Here is a 24,806-nt window from a genome sequence, read left to right as displayed (position 1 = left end):
TATTTTACCCATTCACTTTAAATCCAGCATAACAATCGATTTCAGCATACCGCGGAGTCCCCTCTTTCTCTTCGGAATACAAACACAAGCTTACCATCTCCTCCAATTTCCGAATTGGAGTATATGATAGCCTCCTTGCAAAAGGCACTTCCAACGCTGCACTGTACTTGTCTTCGACAAATGCTTTGAGGAGAGTTCGCGCTCCTAGCTCACAGACTATAGAAACGTCGAGCCGCAAGACGTATAGTTTAATAAGGATGTCCTTGACGTCATTTCTCAGATCTTGTACGCCCGTTTTCAGTTCTTGTACTCCCGTTTTCAGTTCTTGTACTCCCGTTTTCAGCTCTTGTACGCCCTGTCTCATCTCCTTTACCAGCTCTTGTACGTCCTGTCTCAGCTCCTTCATGTTCTTGTACATTTCCACCAACAAAGTTTCCTCATCCATTGCTTTCTTATTGGGCAGAACAATTTTGGACGGTTCCCTGTAAAAACTAATAGTAAATTACAATGGCATATAGTAACGAAAAACTTACGCTGATTGTTCGAAAGCAGCATTCTCGAATTCTTCATGAGGATCAAATGGAGCAGTTTCGATTTCCCTACAAACAATTGATTAGACATTCAATCATAAGTATCTACAAAATTACTTACCAAGAACTTGCAGTGGGAGTTGGCTGTGTCTCGCTGTACTGGCTGCTGTTCGTGAAAGGGAGTCCATCGGAGCCAAAGTGCGGTTTCAGCATGGCCGGAGGACTCGAGGAGGAAGGAGTTCCTTCCGGTTCCTTCGACGACGAAGACATCCAGGAACCTCCAACTGGAGAAGCTTGAGCAGCTGCAACGAAGTCGAGGAGCTGAAATTTGCTTCAGACGCCTCTCGAAGAAACCTAATCCTTAAACTTTAAATTACTCTATTCTATTAATATAATTTCTAAAAAAATTACTCAAATTTAGCATAGTTTTTTCATCTTAAGGGTTTAGTGAGTTTGTGATGTCAGTCAGTCAAAAGCCCTAGTTCAACTCTTTTATGGGGGTTAGATCGGTGCTGGCAGCGTCTAGCGCGCTGGCTGTGGGAGCGGCGGTGGCATTGCTGCATTCTCCAGCGTTCATAGGTCGCTTCTATTCGGTGAGATCGACTGATCCATCAAAGCGTGCGCGAGGATTGACAGTTTTTTCCTCTCTCAGCTCATCCTCCTCCAAGTTCTTCTCTTTAGCACCATTGTTTGCGATTGTCCGGTAAGAGTTTTTTTTTTCCTCTCTTTTTGACGTCTTGGATTTTCTTTCACTTGCTCTTCTCGTCTCAGGCTTGGCAGGCGCTCATGCGAGGCCTTCTCTGCATTCCTTTAGGTGAGTTTTGTGAATTCTTTTGCTGGTTTTGTTCTAAGACAGAATGGATCTTCCATGCCAGGAGCTTCTGCCATTGCATTCTTCGCCATAACACTGGGTGCACCGTTTGGAAACGAGTCAGTGAAGAAAAAAGAATAAAAAACAGCAGTTTGTATTTGCTGGTGTCCTGCAGGTTTTTCTGGCCGACCTTCTATTGGAGCTTTTTCATGTCAACTTTGATGGTCTCTCGTGTTTTTTTGTTTGATTCCTCTAGTTTCTTATGCCGCCTTTGCAACGCAGATCGCGCCCGCTGGCATGGTTCTAGGCCCTTCATGGCGACGCTGGCAACAAGTTTTCGCGTTCACGAGGTTCAAGCTTCGTCGAATACTTCTCTCTTGTCAGCTTCTCAAGTAAAGTTTGCTCTCGACTTTACAGGCCAAGCGGTTCTCTGGAGCTGCTAGTTTGCGTGCCCGCTCATGGTGCTGCTGTGGGAGCCTGGATTGGTGCCTGGCCAATGCCCCTGGACTGGGAACGCGAATGGCAGGTCCAATACATCCCAGTCTTTTTTCCATTGTAGTTTTCTACTCGCTCTTTTTCAGCAATGGCCGATCTCATGCACTTATGGAGCAACCGGTGGCTACTTGCTGGGGTCGCTTGTGACATTCATCCTGTTCGTGCACAAGAGCGGGAAACAAAAGTAAATCAAATCGAAAGAATGACTAACTTCAGAAAGGTTCGATCTATCTAGTGTTTTCATAGATCGCCACGTCCAGAACAAATGAGGATCTGGAACTATTTCTCAGGTTAGCTGTTTGCAGAGGTGTCCTTTGTTTCTGCAGGTAATTGTCCATTAAGCTGGAGGTCGGCTCTAGCTTTGGGCATTTGTGGAGCATGAAACTCAACTCATGGACATGTTTGGCAAGTTAAAAGTTTTTTGTGAGATCATTGGTTGCTTGGAGAGCTTTTCTTGGAGATTGCAAGCTTCACAGCAATGCTGCTGTTGGAGTGGATGCTGCGAAGCGCAAAACTTACACAATGTGCTTTTGCGAAATCGTGATCACTTATATTTACAAAGAGCAAAACTTTGAGATACTTCCGGGACGGGTCTTTGTTCAATTTCCTAGCTAGTGCGGTACTTCCTCAGATTCCTGAAAGGCATGAAAAGATCAAGCAAGGAACACCAAAACAAAACCAACTTACTTCGCCACTTCGTTCTTGTCGAAACTCATCCCCTTCCGCTCCACCAGGAACTTGTAAACCGTCCATCCATCCCCATCAACCTCGTCCCAGTAGCGAGTCACTCTAAACAGACCATCGTAGCGATAGCTCTTCTTCTTGAGCCCAGACTCGATTCCCCGAATCACCCGGATTGGAACCTGGAACAGAAAAGCGTTGGCGAGAGCAAGATTTCCCCGATCCAGGCTCTGGTCCTGGGCATAACACCCGGGCCGGGCGGTGTTTTGGTGATTGCCCCCAGCACCGTGGTAGACAAAGCGCTCGCCCGAGTCGTCGTCTTCGTAGCCACCAGAGAGAACGATGCTGTTTGCGACTGGCTCGCCCCACTTGTTGTCGTCGCCACCAATCCACGAGATGCCGCCTTGGATGTGGCCGTGGAGCCCCACGATGCAAAGCTCGACGCGGAAGTGGAAGACGTCGCCAACTTCCACACCCGGGACGTGGCCAAAGTATTTTACACGGTTTAGCCACATACCCTGCAAAATAGATCAGACACGAGCACTTATAGAGAGTTTCTAAAGGAAGACCCAAGATCCGATCTTTGAGAAGTCCAAGAACACATAGGTTGAAACAAAGAGACAGAGTCTGGAGCACAGAAGCAAAAGGAACAAAACCATCGAACCAAGAAACGAAAAGTCCCAGAAGCGAACCCAGTGAGAGAAGGAAAGAAAGTGGAGAGATGCTTGCCTGTTGACGCATGGCTTTGCCGGCGTTGAGGTCGGCACGGCCTGCCTTGTCCGCGGAGCGCAGCATCTCAAAATGTTGGAGAGCTCTGCGGACGGCGACTCGATCGACGCTGCAAGTCGAGGAGGAACTGGGCGAAGAAGGAGCTTCGGACGAGCAGCTGGTGCTCAGACTGATGCAAAGTTCGGCCTCCATTTTTCCATCGCCCCCCTCCATTTCTTGCTCCGCCTCCTCGCGATCATACAGCACAAGGGCCTACACAAAAAGAAGAAAAGGAGAAAAAAATGCCGGACACAAAAGCGCACTGTACCATTCCTCCTAGAACAGAACGCTAAAACCCTACTTGTTCGATTGTTGGTCAACTTGGTCAACTCATTTCACAGTCATTCCACAGTCAAGAGTAGTCAAGATAAAAGTGATCTTTTGTCGGCCGGCTCAGAATTGTAAATCTCGTTATCATGGTGGACTTACCAACATAGTTTGTAGTTTTGTGCTGGGAATAAAAAACACACTCTCCCCTCCATGATCAAAGAAGCATGGACATGAGGATTTCTTCACTGATCTTTCTGGCATTCCTGTTATGGATCTCTGATGAGGTGATTTCATCTTACTCTACTAGCAACACCATTTTGGTTCCAGGTAGACAGCAGTTTGGAGTCACAACATGATGTGGATGAGCTCCTACCAGCTATCTACATACCACCAGTGAGTACCAAAATAATGCAAAAATAATGCAAAAAAAAAAAAAAAAACACAATAAACCTGTTTTGTTTACCAGGTGGAAGTGACTTCATCCAACTCTACCCCTGCTCCAGGACCCTCCTCACCAGCCCCAATTGGTAAAGTGTTTATAAAGCTTCCTTCATCCACTTGGCTGTGCTGATGAGATGTCTCAATTTCCCTGTCCTGTGATCCACAACAAAACAAAACAGACTGTACCAAAGAATGCAACAGGAGGTGCTCCAAAGCAGGCAGACCAAAGAGATGCCTCAAGTGCTGTAACATCTGCTGTGCAAAGTGCCATTGTGTTCCTCCTGGAACCTATGGCAACAGAGAGACATGCCCCTGCTATGCAACCATGACCAACCACAGGGGAGGCTTGAAATGTCCATAGAGAATCAAAAAAGAGGTAGTGGAGATCCAGGGCTCAATCAACCACAAGTTCTAGACAAGCAACATAGAGATGGAGTTAGTGCAAGCCAAATAATGTATTCAGGAACCAAAAAAAATCAACAGTACCAAGGCAGGAAAGAGAGAGGTGTCTAACAGCTAGCTAGCAGCATAGAAAACGAAATTCGAACGTATTATTTTACTCACGGCTTTTCGTCCTTTCCCTCGCCGGCACCTTCCTCCTGCAGCAAGGCAACAAAAGATCTCGCTGAGTAAACAATGCCACGAGAAAAGAACCAAAAGAAACTCGGCAGTTACCTGCATGTCTGAGGTCCACAGCGTTAGATTATCGCGCAGCAGCTGCATAATCAGAGTACTATCCTTGTAAGATTCCTCTCCCAAAGTATCCAGCTCGGCAATTGCCTCGTCAAATGCCTGGAAATGGATAAACAGTGAGTGAGCTGAGTGGAAAGAAAAAAAAAAACGCAACGAAACACGACACACCCACACACCTGCTTGGCAAGAGTACAAGCACGATCCGGGGAATTTAAAATCTCGTAGTAAAAGACCGAAAAATTGAGAGCGAGTCCAAGTCGAATCGGGTGCGTAGGAGGCAGCTGCGCAAGAGCGATGTCCTGTAAAGCACAGCTTCGAGTGAGCAAACCAAGAACTTTCGAAAACAAACGAAAAGAATCAATAAAAAAAAGGAAGCTTTGCAAAGGAAAAGAGAGCTCCACCACTCTGGATCGATGGCCTTTGCTTACCTGCGCGGATTTGTACGCGAGGAGAGTGTTCTCGGCAGCCTCTTTCCTCTCGGCACCGGTCTTAAACTCGGCCAAGTATCGGTGATAGTCGCCCTTCATCTTCAAGTAGAAAACCTTGGACTCGCCACTCGCGGAAGAGGAGATGAGATGGCTATCCAGGAGCTTGAGAATGCTGTCGCAGATGGTGCTAAGCTCCGCCTCCACCTTAGCGCGGTACTCCTTGATCATGGACACATGATCCTCATTGCCTTTGCTCTCCTCCTTCTGCTCGATGGAGGAGATTATCCGCCAGGAAGCCCTGCGAGCGCCGATGACGTTCTTGTACGCCACCGACAGGAGATTGCGCTCCTCGACTGTGAGCTCCTCCACATCCACGGCCTTGACGACATTCTTCATGAACTCCACCATTTCGTCGTAGCGCTCGGCCTGCTCGGCGAGCTTGGCCATGTAGACGCTCTCCTCCCGCGGGCTCGTCATTCCTGGATTGGACAGGGCGGGAGTGAGAGAGGATCTCGAGGGATTTGGGAGAGATTTCAAGCGCGCCGGCAAGCGGTCACAAGAAATTTCAGCGCCGAGAGGATAGATCCAATCCACGAGCACTCACCTGTTCCTCGCCGTGCGCGCTCCTCCTAGGGTTTGGGAGAGCGCAAAAGAGAGCTTTTCTCGTGGAGCTAGAGGCCGGCGGTTCGATTCTCCGGCACACTTAGATTCTCTTTTAGTACGGACCTCTCGTACGAATATTTAGGGCTCTAGCAGAGCTTCTAGGGTTCTAGGCTCGCGATACGATCACGATCAGGCGATGGACGATCAGGTTGCTGCAATTGGAGCTCTAAAATGTGATTAGGTTTCATCGTGTCACCGGCATTGATCCAGCGACTCCTTGTCGAGAGCTTTGAGCGAGTATTTCGTCTCGCTGGCAATGGATTATGATGCGGCTCTGCGATCGGACTCGATCGCCGCTCAAGAATGTGAGGCATTTCTTCGTGCGATCCAGCAGCATTGATCGATCTTGAATCTTTGATGCAGTTCGTGGAGCAGCGAGCGGCAGCCATAGAGAAGATTTCCAAATTGGAGGCATGGCTGTCGAGCGGCGTTCTTGCGGCTCTCAAGGCGTGCGGGAGCTTGAGGTACTTGGAAGCAGGCCAGAGAATCCATACTGACGCCCGTGAGAGCACGGGGATCTTTGCAGATGCTTTCGTCGCGACCGCGGTGGTGGACATGTATGCTAAGTGTGGGAAAATGGCCGACGCTCGCAAGGTGTTCGATGAGATGCCGGCTCGAGACGTGGTGTCCTGGAACGCGCTACTGCTCGGTTACGCAGTGAATGGCCAGGAGGATTTGGCTTTGGAGCTGCTCAGGGGAATGGAAAGAAGTGGCTGCTGTCCAAACGACCGGAGTTTCGTGGCTGGACTGATGGCCTGTGTCAACTTGGCCGAGAAGGAAGTGGGACAGGAAGTTTGCCGCAAGGTCGTCAAGCTCGGATGCTTGGGGAAAGGGACGGAGCTCCATCGCCGGGTTGCCAAGTATGGCTACGAGTCCGACGAGTTCGTGGAGAACATCCTGATCAGTCTCTACGCCAAGTGTGGGAGCCTGGTGGATGCTCGAGCGGTGTTTGAGAAGATTCGAAGTCCCAACGTCGTGTCGTGGACAACTTTGATCATGGGATACGCGGAGACTGGTGACGGGAACCTGGCTTTGGAGATGTTCTCACAAATGGTTTCTCGGGGATGCGAACCAAACTCTCGGACTTTCGTCGCTGCGCTCAAGGCTTGTGCTACTTTAGCGTCTTTGGAGCCGGGCGAGCTGGTTGACGGCAGAGTTCTCAAGCTCGGAAGCTTGAGGAAGGGCTCAGCTATTCACTCTCAAGCTGCAAAACGTGGATTTGACAAGGATATCTTTGTGGCAAGCACTCTCGTCGATATGTACTGCAAGTGCGGCAGCTTGGCCGATGCTACGTCGGTTTTCAGGGGAATGGCTCGCCGCGACGTCGTATGCTGGACCTCTCTCATACTCGGCTGTGCTGAAAACGGGGAGGAGGAGCTGGCTCTAGAGATGTTTTACTCCATGCAGTCAGAGGGCTGTTCACCGAATTCACGCACTTACGTTGCAGTCCTCGCAGCCTGTGCTGGGGTAGCACAGAAAGAAGAGGCGAAGCTCGTTGCCGGACAGTATTTGAAAGAGGTGACTCTAGAAGTTGGGAAGAAGATCCATCTGGACGCTACCAAGGGCGGTTTTCAAAGTGATACTTTCGTCGGCAACAGCTTAATTGGTATGTATGCAAAATGTGGAAGCCTGGCTGATGCTCACAAGGTTTTTGACAGGATGCCTGAGCGGGACGTGGTCTCTTGGACTGCTCTCATGCTGGGCTATGTGGAATGTGGCGAGGCCGAGGTGGCGTTTTCCTTGTTTGAGAGCATGGTCTCTGGAGGTTGCGTCCCCGATGGCAGAAGTTTCGTTGCAGCGTTGATGGCCTGTACAAGCTTGGCTGAGCAAGAAGAAGGTGACAAGCTTGCCAAAGTCAAGAGCGGAGCTTTGAAAAGAGGCATGGACATTCACTCGCTAGCCGCAAGGAACAGGTGGGACGCAGACATTTTTGTGGCTACGGCGCTGGTGGACATGTACGCGAACTCCGGGAGCATGGACAATGCCCGGACAGTGTTTGAAAAAGTGCTTCATCGGGATGTGGTTTTGTGGAACTCGCTCATGCTGGGATACGTTCGTAATGGTGAAGCGGAGCTAGTTTTCGAGCTGTTTACCAAGATGAGAAGCCAGGGATGTCCGCCAGACTCGCAGAGCTTTGTTGCTGCTCTGACGGCATGCGGTAATCTAGCTGAACGAGACGAAGGCAAGCACGTCAGTGGCAAAGTGGTGAAGGTGGAGTGCTTGGAAAAGGTTATGGCCTTGCACTCCGAAGCTGGTAAAACAGGAAAACTGGGCGATATGTTCGTGGCCAACACGTTGGTGGACGTGTACGCAAAATGCGGAAGCTTGCTGGATTGCCGAGCCGCATTTGACCGGATGCTTCATCACGACGTGGTGTCCTGGAACGCTCTCATGTCAGCACTCGTTGAAAACAGCGAGGGACAGCTGGCTCTAGATCTCTTCACCAGCATGCAACAGCAAAGTGGTTTTCTTCCGGATTCTCGGACGGTAGTTGCGGCTCTTTCGGCCTGTGGTTGTGTGGTGGCACTGCAAACTGGAAAGCAGATTCAAGCTGACATCTGTAGGTGCGGACTAGAGAACAACGTTTTGGTGGCCAACTCGCTGGTCGATTTCTATGGCAGGTGCGGCAGGATCTCAGTCTCTCAACAGCTGTTTGAAGCAGTCACAGACCCGAGAAGTGTTTCGGCATGGACTTCTCTGATAGCGGGATACAGTCGTCAAGGAGACGCACAGAAGACGATTGAACTGTTTGAAGAAATGCAGAGACAAGGGATGAAAGGAGACAGAATCACGTATCTCTCAGTTCTAGCAGCTTGCAGTCATGCTGGGCTTGTCGAGAAGGGAAAGACGTACTTCGAGGCAATGCGAGCAGACCGGGACATTACTGTGGATGCCGTGCATTACGCCTGCATGGTGGATCTTCTGGGACGTGCCAATTATCTGGATGAGGCCATTGTGGTGCTGAAGAGCAATATACCATCGAACGTAGTAGCATGGACAGCGTTCCTGGGCGCGTGTGGAAAGTGGGGGAATCTAGAGCTGGGAAGGCTGGCTTTTGAAACGATTGTGGGGCTGGACGAGAGAACTTACTCCGCTTATACGCTGATGGGAAATCTCTTTGCGAGCTTAGGAATGTGGGAGGAGCAAGCTCGGGTATTGGAGGAATGCAAGAGGATACAAACAGAGGCAGTTTTGCAAAAGATGATAAAGGTTTGCTCGTATCAAGCATGATCAACGACTCTGCCTTTCAAGATATGCTCTCAAGGTAGGTCTTGTAACACATTCATCGTGTTTTATGTTTTCCAGTTGTTGGCGCTCGAGGGTTCTTGTTTCTTCAGTGGGTCGTCACCAACCGCTATTCGGATCCTTCGTATGGTTTGTGCTCTAAAGTTCACCTTATTTCATGGTCTCTAACTCACTGTTTGTTTTCCCTCAGTCTTCGAGAGCATGACATCGAACCCTCTTTCTCTGCTGCGTTGAAGTCGTGCACTGTCTTGAGAGATTGCGAGATCGGTAAGAGAATCCACTCCAATACAAATGCTGACAACACCGACGTCTTTCTCGCAACTGCCTTGGTGACCATGTACGCAAAATGCGGCAGCATGGCGAATGCCTGCATGGTTTTCGAGGGCATGCCTCACCGCGACGTGGTATCCTGGAACGCCTTGATGATGGGACACATCTCGAACGGACAGGCCGAGCTAGCTCTGGAGCAGTTTGCGCGAATGCAGACGTCCTGCCAGCCCAACGCAAGAAGTTTCGTGGCGGCACTTGCGGCGTGTGCTACAATGGCAGAGAAAGAAGACGGCCAAGGAAAGCAGACTTGGTTGGAGAAAGGGGTGTCTATCAGTTCCTCGGCAGCAGCGAGCAACTTGGTCTCCAACCTCTACGTGGCCAGCAGCCTGGTTGAACTGTACTCGAAATGCGGGGCGATGGTGGATGCTCGGAGGGTGTTTGATCGAATAGAATCGCCTGACGTCGTGACATGGACTACGTTGATGGTCGGCTACGCAGACTCGGGTGACAGCGAGATGGCGCTTGTTTTGTTTCAAGCCATGCAGTCCCGAGGGGTGGCTCCAGATGCTCAGGCTTGTGTAGCTGCACTGAGGGCGTGCTCGAATCTGTCGGCGAGAGAAGATGGCAGGGAAGTTGATGGCAAGCTCGTGAAGATGGAGTACCTCGAGAGAGGCATGGCACTTCACTCGCTAGCGGCGAGAAATGGCTATCAGAAGGATATATTCGTGGCTAGCTCGTTGATCGACATGTACTCCAAGTGTGGAAGCCTGGAAGACGCCTGGATGGCTTTCAGCAGGATGCTCCGGCACGACGTAGTGTCACTTACTGCTATGGTGCTGGGCTGCGAGATCAATGGCGAGCCAGAGCTAGCACTGGAGCTGTTCGAAAGAATGGTGGCTCGAGGACTCTCTCCGAACCTGAGAAGCTACGTCGCTGCGCTGATGGCCTGCGCGAGCTCGGCTGCCAAGAAACAAAGTGGAGGAGCAAAAGACGCTGGAAGAAGGAAAGAGTGCCTGGAAAAAGGCCGAGCTATCCATCTCCAATGCGTAAGCACTGGTTGTGACACAAACGTATTCGTTGCCAACACGCTCATCGACATGTATGCCAAGTGCGGCAGCCTGGAGGACGCCCGAGCGGTGTTTGACAGCATTCCAGACAGGAACGTGATATCCTGGAACGCTCTCCTGGCAGGATATGTGGAGAACGGCGAGAGTAGACTGGCACTGGAGCTCTTTAGTCGCATGGAGGCTGATCAAGCACAGGGATACGCGTTACTGGACGCTCGGACTCTCACAGCGGCTGTGAAAGCAAGTTCCATCCTCGTCGCTGTGGAATCTGGGAAGAGAGCTCACGGCATAGCCTGCAGGACAGGAGTGGAGGACGACACCGGGGTGGCAGTCTCTCTCGTTCACTTCTACGGCAAGTGTGGGATCACGGTAATAGCTCAGCAGCTTTTCGACTCTCTCAGTGGCTACAAGGACACTACGCTATGGAATGCACTGATGACAGGCTACAGCAACCAAGGCGACGCTGAGAGAGTCTTCTCATCATTCGCGAGGATGAGAAACGAAGGCCTGCGAGGCGATGGTATCACGAGCCTGTTGCTCCTCGCGGCTTGCAGCCACACCGGCCTGGTGGACAAGGGACGAGAGATCTTTGAGAGCTTGCCGCTGGCGAGTAGAGCTCTGGGACACTACACTTGCATGGTGGACTTGCTGGGAAGATCGAACCAACTGGAGGCCGCGATGGGATTGATCGCGTCTATGCCATGGCAGCCGGATCTGGTGACTTGGATGACGCTGCTAGGCTCGTGCAAGAAGTGGAGCAACATGGAGGCGGCCAGAGTCGCGTTCCAGGAGCTGGTGAGAATCGATAGCCGGGAGGAGTCATCGTACTTGGTGATGGCCAACATCTACGCCAGCCATGGTCTGCTCGATGAGAGCTCCAAAGTTCTAGAGCTCAGGGATGCAAGACAAGCTCCAAGTCAGTTGTTAGCACGGTGATACAGACGAAAAGAGATTAAGCACGGGAAATCTGATCGTAATGCCACCACCTTTCTGTAGCTAAGGTGGTAAAGAAGAGTTTGTACCATTGAAGTTGAAGTTGTTTTATGTCTAGGGTGTGACTTGGAAATGTGTGGATATTCTTTAGGAATCATGGGAGGAGAATTTGCACTAGAGATATAGAAGAAATCTGCATAAGAACTAAAAGAGGGCAATTACAAAGAAGGCTTAGGCTATGACTCACAAAATGTTTTAACAACATTTAAAAGTGTTTTTAGAATGATTTTAGTATGCTATTGAGATTACATTTAGTTATTAATGAATTTTAAAGTGTTTTAAAGAGTTTTGATTGTAACTTACTATTACAGCTATTGGCAACAAAGTGAATTTTGTTAAATAATCCTTGTTTATTTCTTTTGTAACTTACTAAATTCTTGCTTAGACACATTGCAATGAAATTTATATGGCATAGTGCCTCTTAGCCTTAGTTTTGGTAGAAACTCTGTTGGATCAAAGTGGCCAAAGCATAATTGCAAACTTATTTGGATTTTGCAAGTTAGGAACAAAGTGCCATATTTTTCTTGGTTGGGGAAAAGTTTTTAGTTAGCAAAGTTTTCTGAATTTTACTATGGGGAGACTAGTGGCTGGGAATTGTATGTATGTCTGATTGATGAGCTCGGATTAAAACATGCCTTTAACTATTTTAGAGTTTAGATAATACAAGTTGAGGCCTTGCCACTAAAATAAAGGGTGGATTATCTAAGGTTGATCTCATTCATTGAGTTCTTGGATTTATAAGCACATTTCAAGATGGGAATTCTTCTTGTACATTGTCATTCTAGAGCACACTAACAATGTAAGCCATTTGAAATAAATTCACTTCTTTCTTTTGTTCTTCTATAACTACAGTATGTGGATGCTTAGAAACTTCACATTGAAGGTTGAAAATTTATCTTGAAATGAAGGTAAAAAATGAGAAAGAACTCATTTATGTAAATAAGTTTATTTGATATTGTGAGTGCTTGGAATATGGAAAGGGAATACAGAAAATGTGTATATTAATTAGCCCAAAAACCCTAGCTTATATACAAGAGTGAGTGGTCTAGATTAAAACCAATTAGACAGCTATCAAAATCCCACTATGCTAATATTAGTATATAGCATCCTTGGCGTACACTATCATTCCCTCCTCTCGGAATAATGGAAGACCATTAAAGTTCTCTTGTAGATGGGCCGGGATCTGGAGGAACATCAAGAGGAGGCATTAGCAAATCTGTAAGTGGTATTAACTACTCTTGATCCTTTTGTATAAAGCGTTTCAACTGCTGTACATGCACAATCTCTGGAGGATTGGCCTTTTGGATGTCATGCCGAACCTCATAAACTTGTGGTCCCACTTACCGCAACACCCGATATGGTCCTTTCCACTGAGCAAAGAGCCCCTTAGATAAACCACGTACCATAAGATGGGGAAAACGAACTAACACCAAATCATCCACTTTGTACTTTACAGGTGGATGATGATAGGAGTTGTAGCACTGTTGTTGTCCCATTTGTACACGGCCTAAGTGTTCGGCAGACTCTGCTCAGATAAGTGGAAGAATGCTCGTTAAATATTGATCCCATGACCTAGCATTGGCAGCTCGTGGCAATCGCGAAGGTAAGCCCAGCTCTGTTGGTAATATTGGATCATGACTATATAAGAGTTTATATGGTGAAGCACAATAGAACTTTGCACCCCTATGACATATGCATACCAAAGAGATAGCAAATAACTATCCCAATCCGAATGCTGAAAGTTCACATATTTCACGATCATCCCTTTGAACGTTCGAATGAGCCATTCCACTAGTCTGTCTGATTGTGGATGATAAGCACTTGTAAAAGTGTGGCATATCCCCAACCAAGACATCAAAACATAAAATGCCTCAGCCATAAATGCAAGACCATTATCCGAAAGAATCCGCTCTAGACAAGAATGTTAGAACACCACTTGATTGAGGAGGAAGTATCCAACAGTAGTTGCAAAGGTGCTGGCAAGAGCACCAACTTCCACCCAACAAGTCAAGTAATCAAAAGCAATAATAACATACTCATTGCTAACAGTCGACCGTGGAAAAAGTCCCATAAAATCAAACACCACCAATTTAAATGGATGGAAAACTACAATTGACTTCAACCGTCCTTCCGCGATACGAGGGGGAGTATTACGAGCTTGGCACCAAATGTAGTTATGCATATACTGGATAATATTACGTTGCATCTCCGGCCAATAGAAAGACCTGTGCGGCTTCTTAGTCACACGACGATGTCCTATATGCCCACCTAGAACAGAAGAATCATGGTAGGCATGGAGAAACCGCGGAATAAAGACAGAAGTTACCACTAGCTGTAAATGATCATTAAAATCCATCCCCACAAAATAAAGAAGGCCGTTTTCAAGGCGATATTGAAAATGTAAATGCCGGAAAGGCAAGTCATTAGCAAGTGATGCAGGATTCTCAAACACATATTGAAGACTTCAAATCCACAGCTCAATCTTTTGAGCCTCGCGAACCTTTCTCGCGAACACCCTTCTCTAACATCTCCTTGACATTTGCCCATAAAATCTTGATCTCTTTGGGTGACTGACAATGAATAGGAACGTTGATTAGACAAGCATCCCCAGTTGGAATCGGATGATGTGTGGCAATCTTGGCCCCAGACGATAGGTCAAATTCAAAGAGATCAGAATACTCCTTCGTAAGCCAATCAATTGCTACAACACAAAAATTATCAAAGGGATTGGAAAAGGGAAGAGTAGAACAAAATAGAAACATAGAAGGAAATAGTGGGGGGACAAAAGTAATAAAAGTAGAGGTGGAAGTAAAAGGACAAAGAGGTATGGAAGTGAGAGGAATGAATGAAATATAAGGAAGTATAAGACAAAGGGGAGAAGCCTCAAAGTCACACTTGGCATGATTGCGCTGCAACCAATCCATACCAAGGATGAGGTCAAAAGCTTGACTCGGCACCACCCATAATAATTGCAACTCAAGTTTGAGATCGCCCACACGCACAACTAGGTCCATCTCATCCCGTGCACATGCATGTGTACGGCCGTTGCCATAAAGAATAAAAACTGGTTCCGCCACACGATGCAAGTGTAGACGGCAACGTGTGGCAACAGGTCGAGGAATAGAAGATAAACTCGAACCTGTATCAACCAATATAGAGAGAATAATAGGAGACCTCTTGTTATAAAAACGAGCTTGGAAAGTAAACATTGGATGAACCGATGCCGAGTGAACCCCTTGATGATACTCCCGAAAGAAAGATGGTGCGGTTCACTGACTTATTCGTGCAAGGCCCCTCCTTTACTCGCGCGACTCCTTGTTTCCCGGATGCATCTTGGTGTCCAAACCTTCCACTGCAATAGCACCAACAGGACGTTGTTGACGCCAAGGTCTCCACCCAGGAAATAGAGGTTGCCAATCTGAAAAACGCTAATAATGCCGATAAGTGTGACCAACTTCATCACATGCTCAGAAATGAACATCATGGCCATGACCACGTCCTCACCCTTGTCCTTGGACTTGAGCAGTAGTATCAACCTCCATTGGAACAGGACCATCGCAAACAAGAAGGGGAGCGGAAGGACGTGTAGCAAAAAGTGGAAGAGGCAACATCTCATAACGTTGTGCCAAGTGAAGAGTATCATCAAGGGTGGCGGGAGCAAGTGCATGCACAAGTCCGACAAGATCTTGACAAAGTGCTAGCCACAAGATTCCTAGCTTGATCCATTCCAATATATTTGGCTCCACACGAAGCAAAAGACTTCGGAAACGAATACCAAATTGCATCACCGACTTAGATGGCCTTTAGTGAAGATGATGCAATTGTTAGAAGGCATCATCACAATCGTTGGCATGTCCGAATATGTGTTTGAAGACGTCCGGGAGAACACTCCAATCCCCACGAGTGGCTGTGCTCAAACCATTGTACGATTGCAATGCCGTCCCTTGGAGACACATGGGAAACTCACACAAACGTTGAGCATCATCCCAAAAATGATATGTAGCAATCACCGTGAAGTGATCGAACCAATGGTACACATCATCCCCAGGATTCCCGCGAAAGAACTCCAGCCAAACGCCAGGATTAACACCAAGAGCAGGAGGAGTTGTACTATGTGCCGTGAACGCTACCATCAACTGAGTTTGGTTGTTCAATTGCAAATGCATAGCATCAAGCAATTGTACCAACTGTTGCTCCAGAGTCAAAGGAGGAGATTCTTGATTTGCCATGAAGATGAACGAAAAGGAAAGAGTAAAATAAGAGAAATGATAAAAAAGCTAGAAGGAAATGGAGATCTAGACAATGCAAAAAGCTAAATCTAAACCAAGATCCTGAAAGGAAAGAACAAAAAAAGGAAATGGAAAAAACTAAATCTAGACGATGCAAAAGCTAAATCTAAACCAAAATCCCAAATCCAAGCACTCCTCAAGGACAATCAAAGATGCCCTTCATCTCCACTAATGTGAGTGCATGGAATATGAAAAGGGAATACAGAAAATGTGCATCTCAATTAGCCCAAAAACCCTAGCTTATATATAGGAGCGAACAGTCCAGATTGAAACCAATCCAATAGCTACCAAAATCCCACTACGTTAATATTAATATATAACATCATATCCGTACACTTGGCCCTCACAACATGGAATATAGTTTTATATACTATATATTAGTTCATACAATAATATAAATAAAAAACTTATATGCTTAGATTATATAAGTAATGTTGGTGAATAGTTTCCCTTTAAGAAATGATAATTTAGGGAAAGAAGTAGTGATTGTATCTTTAAAAGATTCACAAACTCTTAGTTTAGATTTAGTAGAACTTAATTTAAAATTAACTACTTAAAGTCCTTTAAGAATATTTATTATAATTTAGAAAATATAAATTTCACATTTCTAAGTTTTATTAAAATGTAAAATAAATAAATAGAAATATTAAATCCATCACTAAAAATATAGCAATCAGCCTTGATATGATATAAAGTGTTATAAATATTTATATACAAATATTTAGATAATTTTAATTTTTTCCATAAAACTTATATTGTGAGTGCATGTCATAAATGTAACTTTGGGTATCAAAAGTTATTTGTCTGCTAGTCCTTTCAAATATTTTATCTTTACTGTCGTGATGGCAGAAAGTCAATATTGCTTGTCCCTTTTTTAGTCTCCGCCTAAGTTAATTCAGAAACTAGTCTTTGCATATGCACTTGACTAGATGAGCATAAGGATAAAATTCTTAAATGCTATTAGTCAAACATACTTAACTTAGTTAGAAAAACTCATTCGTTGACTTGCACTTTCTATTGTTAGGAACCATTACGATATTGAGTTTGATCCCTCAATATTCGTCAAATGATAGCTTACTATGTCTACCAAACACCCTCACTATCATATATCTTGTATTAGTCTTGTTTGGTCCCAATTACTATTTATAAAAAATGTCTAGATTAGCTAATTTGGCATATGAACAGAATGTAAAGATTGTCTTGAACACAATGGTGTTCGTCCCGTGTCTAAATTCACAATCTAATGTCATTCTATAATTAGTAAGTTTCAAGTTAGTCCCAGAGACTAACTCCTGGTACATGCTTTGGTGAAAGCCCAAAGCATGTGTTCCTCAAGGAGGGGAGCCCTCATGCAAGATGATTTGATGTTGAACTCTTGTTCTTCTTGAGACTGAACTTTTCTGAGGAACACTGCCAGCTGTGTGGGGAAGAGGAACCAAGGGGGGCTTTCATCCAGTTCAGCAGTTGAAGAGGCTTTGGAGGATATCAACACTATAGACACCCCCAAGAAAGTTTGTCTCCTTGCCAAAAGGTTCCAACAGCTCTAGAGAAATTCCCTTGCTTACTAAAAGCTAAAAAACTTACCACCCTAGCACTACTTTCTTCACTTTTCCCTGGTAGCCAACATCTCTACTTTCTTCAAATAAGGCTTCTTTTCCCTTGCTAATGTCTCCTGCTGCCTACCCAAGCTTAGAGGTCATGGTTCTGCTTGGAACTTCTTTTCTTCCATCTGGAGGGGCACGGTCACTACTTTCTTCATGCAGGACTTCTTTTCTCCTGATTAACGACCTCCTCCACCAACGACACTCTAGCAGTAGACTCAGTCTCTTTATGTTTCTGGGAGCTGCTTTCTTCATTGATGACCTCTTTTTCATGATTCCCTGGCTCAAAGTGTGGCAACAAGGATCCTATTTCTTGATCATAACACCATGCCATGGCTCTATTAGTGATGGTAGCAGACAAGAGTGGACAACGTGCCTGGGTGCCTGTCCATTTGTATATTCAGCAATTCTTCTCAAATGAGAGGTGTTGCTCCCCAAAGTCAATAGAGTTATTGCCTAATTGCTCCAATGTCTCTACTCGTCTATGGCTCCCATGTCTAGCACCAAAAATATTCTGCTGACTGATTGTATACCCTCCAGACAATGAGCTCTCTATGTGGCCTTGATCAGCGCCCCCCCCCCCCCCGTTAACTTCAATTTCCCCAGGGATTTTTGGTGGATAAAAGTATGTGGGAGGTCAATGAGCACAAATGCCACTCACTGGCCCACACTCCCTTGTATTCAGACACAATCTAGTCCTGCTTTTTCCCATATAAGCCAGCAAGAAAACTATCCCACGTTGGTAGGTTGAAGTTAAGATTGCCATTTCTGATTGAGGCTCTGAGAACTCTTTTAGTGGTTGTTGGACCTCCATGATAAATACCTCCCACTCATCGTCAACCTCATCCAACTCACAAGGAGAAAGATCTCCTTATTCATTAACTTGGAGTTGTCACCCTAGCCCTTGAGTTGGTGGGTGATTGCAAATCTCTCTATGGCCCTGGCCACCATAGACAATTTTCCAAGGTGTAAATCTTGGCTTGATCACCCTGGGGAACAAACTTCAATTGCTTGATTTGCATTGTTGGAGGAGCCGCTGCTAGTGTCGGCTTAAACTGAGAGTCTCCACCATCTTGTCTAGCCCAGTCAGACCTAGTCTCCAAACCCTAAAAGCCACAATTAAAAAATTTCTGATTTGAAAAGTTACAACCTTTTGTAATTATATCTCAGCTGTTAGATCTTGGCATATGCCCAGAATAAGTTTCCCTAGCATATGTTATTATTATACCGGCTCTTTTGTTTAAATATATGAGTATGATGATGATGATATATTTATCATTATAAACACACTTTCTAGTATATTCTAGTTTATTTTACTATTAGATTTAATTATAAAATTTCAATCTAAACACTATAAGACAAGATGAATTCTGTAACTGACTCTAGTGTATAAAAGAGTAGAGTTGTGTTATAATATGGTTATCCCAAGGAAACTATCTGATTCTCAACAAAATACTACTATATAGTAAGTAATGTCTTTTATCAAAGTGCTGGGCATAACATACCCAATTTGATCCATTCTAACATATTGAGAATATAGTAAGGATTTTGATATATAAAATTTTAAGCTCAAATTTGATTAGTTACTTTGCATTATATTAAACAATAAACTTTATAAATATCTCACTTTCAACTACATGTCCTTTAACTCCACTTCTTGTGGTAGATATTTTATTCCGATCAAGGTTGAGGCTGTTGCTATTCGTGTTTAAGGAAAAAAACAAGGATGTGGTCATAATTACTATGATGTATATGTGATGAGATTGGCCATATGTATTGGTGTTGTTGGTGTTTCTTGGATTGGCATCCTCCATTTTCCTAGATGGAGACTTTGGTGTTAACAATGTTTTATTAGTGTTACTGCAATGGAGGATCTTGATAGTGAGATTCTTCCAGGAAATGAAAAGTTGCATAAGGAGGGACCTTGCAAGGAACAGCAATTCATAAGTAACTGCATATAAGTAATAAGTTTACCATATGATAAATAGATTGCATGTGTAGTACCTTTAGTAGGTCTTGGCATTGAAATTCTTCTAGGAAACGAAAAGTTGCATGAGTAGTGGAGGGATATTGCAAATTCATAATTAGCTGCATGTAAGTAATACGTCTACCATATGATAAATAAGTCACACATGAGCAGTACCTTTAGCCTTCTTGCTTTCTCTCTTGATGTTTACTTGCTCTAGAACACTTGATTAAACATCATATTGATTCCAATTCCACATAGTTTTCATGAGTAGTTTGTGTTTATAACTAAGAGCACCAGCCATGAAGCATCTCATTTTCAAGTTGTGGAACAATTCAGACTTTGTAGAAGATTGTGATAGAAAATGTGAAATTTGTGGAGAGCTCTTCAAAACAAAGAAACACTTTATATTATAGTGTCTATGACTGAAAAGTTATCCAAAGGTATTTCTTATGTATTTTATAACACAATGCACTGATAAACATTGATCTAAACAGATCCCAAGTCTTGGATGAGACAAGGAGTGACTAAAATGCAGCAAGATCTGGAAAAGTAACATGTTGAAGATATGACACAATGCTTTGCTATCTAGATAGGTGACTATGGCAGAACATATGATAACCTTGAATGCTGACAAGCTTTAAGTAGTTGTTGTCAACTTATAGGTATTTTTCATGTTTATATGTTTGATTTTATTATAGTGTGTACCAAATAGGTTTCATCAAGCAAAACTAGCATTTTGTAGCTGTAGCTCAAAGACACAACACACTCTATCTCTCTTCCCTTAAACTAACTGGAGAAAGGGTAATTGTTTGATAAGAGAGCATTTATCTACCAAGGTATATCTAAATCTCATCCCATAATCACATGCACTACAATTTACCATACATCTGTTCACTTCACCACCTATTTCTTCCGATTTTAATATTTATCTTCCTTCTAAACTTAAATTCAATTCATCATAGAAAACATAATTGGCTATGTAACACTATGATACAACTAATGAAAAGAAAAGTTTTCCCACCATAGTTTACACTCAAGTTCCTTGGATCGCTCCAATGTTCTCCATTGGATGAGATTGCTGGTGCAAGGAGAAGGGGGTTTCCTAGATATTTGCTCCTCCAATGCAGCTCCTCCTTGTCCTGGCTATAAACTCCACATTATTAATGGCATACGATACAAGGATTTTCCTTTATTTATCTGTATCACTAACAAAAAATCTTAATGGTGTTCACTTTCAGTGTCAATGTTGTCAAGGATGAAGTTCATTATCTTGAACACTGCTAGTGGAGAAAAGCCATACGAAAACCATTCACTGTTGCATTAGATTGAACAAGAACATTACCATGGATAAACTCCTTGCAATACAAAAAGATAGCTAGAAAAAATAGAACTTGGAAGAGAACATATACCACCAATTATTACCTCACTTCATAATTAATTCGAATCCAAAGCATTAAGAAAGCTGGTTCTTCCAGTTCTTGAGAACATTCTGTCAATGTTTAATTTTGTATTCTCAAGTAGCCCTGGAAAATCACTTGGCTATGAAAAGAGAGAAACAAAGAGGCAAGAATGTAAAGAAGTAAAGAAACAAATGTGAAGAGTGAAAAGTAAAACTTACTGGGTATAAACTTGATCCATTCCAACATATTAAGAATATAATGTGGATATACACTAATTTATTCTATATTGCACTATTAGCTATAACTTTTCTATCCCAATAAAGCGTTTTCAAAGACTTATTTTGGTCCAAGCCAGCAGAATGAATAACAACAAATAGATGGTATATTCTAAATATAACTCAAAGCAAACAAAAAAATTAATAAACCCAAACCAGATACAAAGCTGAATTACATTTCAATATATATATACTGGGCGTATATATATACGTACCATCTACGCTAAAAGAGTACTTCCCATTTCCATCAACGCGACAAGTAATGGAGCGCTTCCTGAGCACTCAGGAACTCGTGCCGTAAAAGCTTAGCCTGAAACTCCTTGGCCTCAGGTGACAGATCACGAAAGCTCTCCATAAGCCTTCCAACAAGATACAGATCGGAGGACCGCGTGTAGACGCCATCGACCAATGTGTTGTCGTCCCAGGCGCGAAGCCAGCAACTGGGCGTACAGTCTGTCTTCCATACTGTCTCAAGATCGATAAGCATCCAGCTCCCATTACTAGCAGGAAGCTTGAGGATGTTTTTCCATCTGATGTCCCTGTGAACCAAGCCTCCCTGGTGCAACGCATGTAGGCCGTGAAGCGCGCTCTGAACGGCCGGCCACAAGTCCTCTTCGCTGGAAATCATCTGCTCGTATCCCACCGACTGAATGACCACATTGTATCGTTCAGCCCTCACTTTGACGACACCTGACACCAGCCCCACAGCGCCAAGCCCGTACGCTTGCGTCACAAAAGCCGTCGTAGTGAATCCCTCCGCAACGTGCTGCGACCAGGGGCGAATCTCCTTGATCACCTTAGGATAGACGATCCGCAGAGTCCTGGTTATCTGACTGAGAGAACCGTAAAAGGCGGGAGGAAGCACGTTGAATGGCCTCGGCAGAAAATTCAGCTTGGAGTAGATGCTTGAAATTGTCAAGGCAATCCGAAGGAAGTTGATGGAGAGCCGTAAGCATGTTGTCTTGTCCCTGAGTGACCCCATGTTTAAGCGCCCAAACAGATCATCTGGTGTCTGCCCCTGTCTCATAGCCCACCCCGCCATCTCCGGACCTGCTAATGCGACCCCAACTATCCACTGGACGGGTTCATAGTACTGTGGTGGAAGTACGCCAAGCTTATTTATCAGGTCCTGGTACGCCTCTTCCAAAGTTGCCCGTTTCTCCTCGAACTTGACGCACAGCCTGTTCAAGATCCAAAGCAGCAAATCAGGACGGACGTTTGTCGTTGAAGCACCAGAATGGTCGGTGACGTTCCGGTTGAACTGAATGCTCGTAATCTCCGACAGATACAGCAGCTCCATCCACAAGTTGCAAAATGCCGAGTCCCAGATACTTTGCAGCAGATTCTCGGACATGCCAAGCGCCACTCTCGAGTTCATGAAGTTTGTTACGCAACCGGATATTCTCTCGGCGGGGTACTGGTTGGTCGGAATGAACTGGGTAGCATAGCTCGGGTCCAGAGTTGCATATGTAGCAGGACCAACAGGAAGCGGCAAAGGGAGTGGCTCCTCCAATGCTCTCCGCAAGCCAGCAACGTCGAGAACAGCAAACGGAAATGGTTGTAACACTGTGCGAGCCCATTCCTTGCTGTTATCAGAAGCATCTGTTTGAAATGTATGAGAACAGTAGCATGCCAAACAACATCAAACCTGTGAAGAGCACCTTGCGGAGATGAAGCTCGAATGTTGGGGGCAGGTGTGCGCCAGGATCTGGCGTAGGAATTTCCATCCATCCCTTGGAGCTAAGGACCGCGTCCACTTTAAGAACCGTCTTGAGCCAGTTTACAAGGTCGCCCGAATTCTTGATGTCGGATGGCACGGCCCGGAATGCTAGCTTGGCACGCAGATCGTCCACATTCCTACCACGCTCCTCCGCCGGATGCACGTACACAATGCACACGGGAGTCGAAAACACATCATCCATTGCCTCGAGCCCTAACCCTATGGAACACCATTGCTTTTAACACGATGCTGCCATGTTTGCCCTAAATTCCAAGACGACGACAGAGAAAAAAGAAGAGCTCCCAACTTGGGGCCATCCTCCACTCGTGGGTAATTTGCAAGAGGAGGCTGTCGGTTGAGTTGCCATGGTTTTGTTTCTTATTTGAAGGCTAATATTCAAACTTTTTTTATCAGCTTTTTATTTTACTTTGTACATCATACGTATACTCATTTTGTATACATGTATCTTACATCATTACTTTTGTATCATACTTATACATCATACTTCGTCTTCTTCAAGGAGGGAGCTCTTGTCCGTCCATGGAGTTCATGAATAATCAGCAGCACTAGACTTCCGATTCTCTTTTGCCTTCTTACGAAGAAGATGGTGATGATTTTCACCAAGGCATGGAATGACAATGGCAACAACATTAACATCAACTTCAAGTGTAAGGATGATCATCTAGATTCAAAAGATGAGGAGAAACAAAAGGAAGACAAGGAAGAAGAAAGACAAGCAAGACAAGGATGAGAAGATTCCCTAGAAAATGTAATCCAAAAGAGCACAAGGAATAAAATTGTGGCTCCAATGTTAAATTTTAACTAAGGCCGAATATTTGCGATGCTTTTGCATTTTGAAGAGCACGCACAAGATCACGTCTTCAAGCTTAAGAATCGAGTCGCACATTTAACGTGGTAGATGCAAGAACATGTAATGATTAACTTTCACCCTAAAATTGATGAGGAACAGGATCGAGGGCGCGACGAGCAGGGGCGATCCGGGCTTACGCCCATTTTAAACCGGCGGCTTTTAGCTTCATTCCGCAGTCAACCGAATTCTTGCATGGACTTTCTATAAAATAAAATTTGACAGTATAATTGCATGGCATACGCAGCATGCTGGACCATGTAAAATGAATCAAACCCAGTTTTACATTCTCGTCTCACCACCTTTCACAGGTTGCTCTAGCGTTTCTTTTGTTCGCCATATTCAAGGTTACTTTGGGAGCTCTTGTCTGTCTGTGGAGTTCATGAACCACTAGATCAAGTAAAGGACGAGAAGAGGGTGTTCCCTAGAAAATGTAATCCAATTGGGGAGAAAGCGTTGTTGAGGAGGCACTCGAGTTTAGGTCCGAGTATCAAGTCGACATTTCCCCGCACAAAGTGGTAGGCTACAGAATAATTTTATCCTGAGGTAAATATACTGACCATTTTGCAGGTGCACGTAGCAAATGAATGCATATTCCATTCACATATGATCAGGTGGTGACTGGTGTCGATCAGCCATCAAGAAGCAACATCAAATCAAGAAGCAACATCAGTGAAGGTGTACGACATCAAAGTGGTGCTGATGCTGAAGGCTATTCCCAAATCAATATGATGCCGAGAGGTAGGGCAGTTGAGCCAGCGGCTCTGACTGCTGGTGCAGTGGAAGAGCTGAATTTTGGTCCTCCTGAAGAGATCAAAGAAGAATTCGAACCAAGTGCGGATGTTCGTTTAGAGAAACGTCCTGGCACCAAAGGAATTTTGAACTGTTAATAATGTAGTCGCCACTTCGGTTGTTCGAGCGGAGAAACTGGAAAAAAGAGGAGTGCTTCTTTGGTTTTGCAAGACTTGTGGAGGCCGCCACAGTAGCCTGGTGGAGGCGCTCGCCGAGTACCCCCACCAGCGCGGCAGCCTCCTCTTGCAAATTACCCACGAGTCCCATTTGGAGGCGCCGCCTCCAAAGGAAAACGCCCGAGCCAGGATGTCCCCAGGTCGGGCCGGACTTTGTCCGGTGGGCTGCTGGAGGCGTGGGAAATCTAGTCGAGCTCTTCGCCTTTTTCTTCTTTTCTTCGCGGCAAGGAGGAGAAAGAAAGCAGACAAGCAAAAAAGTCTACCAAGCTCCACACACAGCCAGAAGCACATGAAAACAACCAAGCAAGAAGATCTAATCACTCAGCATGGGTGCCATCCAGATCCAGCTCCATCTTCTAC

At 45.2% G+C, this 24,806-nt stretch overlaps 6 protein-coding genes across 10 annotated transcripts; 3 read left to right on the top strand and 3 right to left on the bottom strand.

The window, feature by feature from the left end:
- Nucleotides 1-1,007: 1,007 nt before the first annotated feature.
- Nucleotides 1,008-2,268, top strand: LOC112341970 (phosphatidylinositol-glycan biosynthesis class F protein-like). The gene is made up of 9 exons (XM_024663005.1): nucleotides 1,008-1,123; nucleotides 1,183-1,233; nucleotides 1,302-1,344; nucleotides 1,406-1,460; nucleotides 1,517-1,565; nucleotides 1,624-1,691; nucleotides 1,759-1,867; nucleotides 1,923-2,056; nucleotides 2,127-2,268. The coding sequence occupies exons 1-8, from the start codon at nucleotides 1,025-1,027 to the stop codon at nucleotides 2,022-2,024; spliced, it is 576 nt and encodes a 191-aa protein (XP_024518773.1). The 5' UTR covers nucleotides 1,008-1,024; the 3' UTR covers nucleotides 2,025-2,056; nucleotides 2,127-2,268.
- On the bottom strand, nucleotides 2,238-4,340 carry LOC112341969 (histone-lysine N-methyltransferase family member SUVH9-like). Of its 3 annotated transcripts, none has more exons than XM_024663003.1 (5): nucleotides 4,006-4,340; nucleotides 3,554-3,935; nucleotides 3,247-3,498; nucleotides 2,524-3,035; nucleotides 2,238-2,471 (listed from the first exon to the last, which is right to left on the bottom strand). In XM_024663003.1, exons 2-5 carry the CDS (start codon nucleotides 3,554-3,556, stop codon nucleotides 2,444-2,446), a joined length of 795 nt encoding a protein of 264 aa, XP_024518771.1. In that variant the 5' UTR covers nucleotides 3,557-3,935; nucleotides 4,006-4,340; the 3' UTR covers nucleotides 2,238-2,443. The 3 variants fall into 3 exon arrangements, with proteins under 3 accessions (XP_024518771.1, XP_024518770.1, XP_024518772.1); XM_024663002.1 differs by having other exon boundaries at nucleotides 4,019-4,340; XM_024663004.1 differs by having other exon boundaries at nucleotides 3,554-3,931; nucleotides 4,019-4,340.
- A 92-nt stretch (nucleotides 4,341-4,432) lies between these two features.
- LOC9650021 (14-3-3-like protein 16R) lies at nucleotides 4,433-5,834 on the bottom strand. The gene is made up of 5 exons (XM_002989202.2): nucleotides 5,722-5,834; nucleotides 5,118-5,596; nucleotides 4,866-4,988; nucleotides 4,672-4,788; nucleotides 4,433-4,595 (listed from the first exon to the last, which is right to left on the bottom strand). The coding sequence occupies exons 2-5, from the start codon at nucleotides 5,592-5,594 to the stop codon at nucleotides 4,557-4,559; spliced, it is 756 nt and encodes a 251-aa protein (XP_002989248.1). The 5' UTR covers nucleotides 5,595-5,596; nucleotides 5,722-5,834; the 3' UTR covers nucleotides 4,433-4,556.
- Nucleotides 5,835-5,891: 57 nt separating this feature from the next.
- LOC112341967 (pentatricopeptide repeat-containing protein At4g39530-like) lies at nucleotides 5,892-9,031 on the top strand. Of its 3 annotated transcripts, none has more exons than XM_024662998.1 (3): nucleotides 5,892-5,928; nucleotides 5,991-6,085; nucleotides 6,144-9,031. In XM_024662998.1, exons 2-3 carry the CDS (start codon nucleotides 6,044-6,046, stop codon nucleotides 9,009-9,011), a joined length of 2,910 nt encoding a protein of 969 aa, XP_024518766.1. In that variant the 5' UTR covers nucleotides 5,892-5,928; nucleotides 5,991-6,043; the 3' UTR covers nucleotides 9,012-9,031. The 3 variants fall into 3 exon arrangements, with proteins under 3 accessions (XP_024518766.1, XP_024518768.1, XP_024518767.1); XM_024663000.1 differs by having other exon boundaries at nucleotides 5,910-6,085; nucleotides 6,144-8,340; nucleotides 8,402-8,590; XM_024662999.1 differs by lacking the exons at nucleotides 5,892-5,928; nucleotides 5,991-6,085 and having other exon boundaries at nucleotides 6,173-6,244; nucleotides 6,307-9,031.
- On the top strand, nucleotides 8,990-11,411 carry LOC112341968 (pentatricopeptide repeat-containing protein At1g11290, chloroplastic-like). The gene is made up of 2 exons (XM_024663001.1): nucleotides 8,990-9,155; nucleotides 9,217-11,411. The coding sequence occupies exons 1-2, from the start codon at nucleotides 9,076-9,078 to the stop codon at nucleotides 11,297-11,299; spliced, it is 2,163 nt and encodes a 720-aa protein (XP_024518769.1). The 5' UTR covers nucleotides 8,990-9,075; the 3' UTR covers nucleotides 11,300-11,411.
- Nucleotides 11,412-21,137: 9,726 nt separating this feature from the next.
- LOC9650052 lies at nucleotides 21,138-22,812 on the bottom strand. Its single transcript, XM_024663014.1, has 3 exons — nucleotides 22,552-22,812; nucleotides 22,124-22,407; nucleotides 21,138-22,071 (listed from the first exon to the last, which is right to left on the bottom strand). The coding sequence occupies exons 1-3, from the start codon at nucleotides 22,810-22,812 to the stop codon at nucleotides 21,138-21,140; spliced, it is 1,479 nt and encodes a 492-aa protein (XP_024518782.1).
- Nucleotides 22,813-24,806: the final 1,994 nt, after the last annotated feature.

This window comes from Selaginella moellendorffii, unplaced genomic scaffold (assembly GCF_000143415.4).
Source record: "Selaginella moellendorffii unplaced genomic scaffold, v1.0 SELMOscaffold_95, whole genome shotgun sequence".
Lineage (NCBI taxonomy): Eukaryota > Viridiplantae > Streptophyta > Lycopodiopsida > Selaginellales > Selaginellaceae > Selaginella > Selaginella moellendorffii.
Note: the sequence above shows the minus strand (reverse complement) of the source record. Positions and strands in the feature narration are given on the sequence as shown.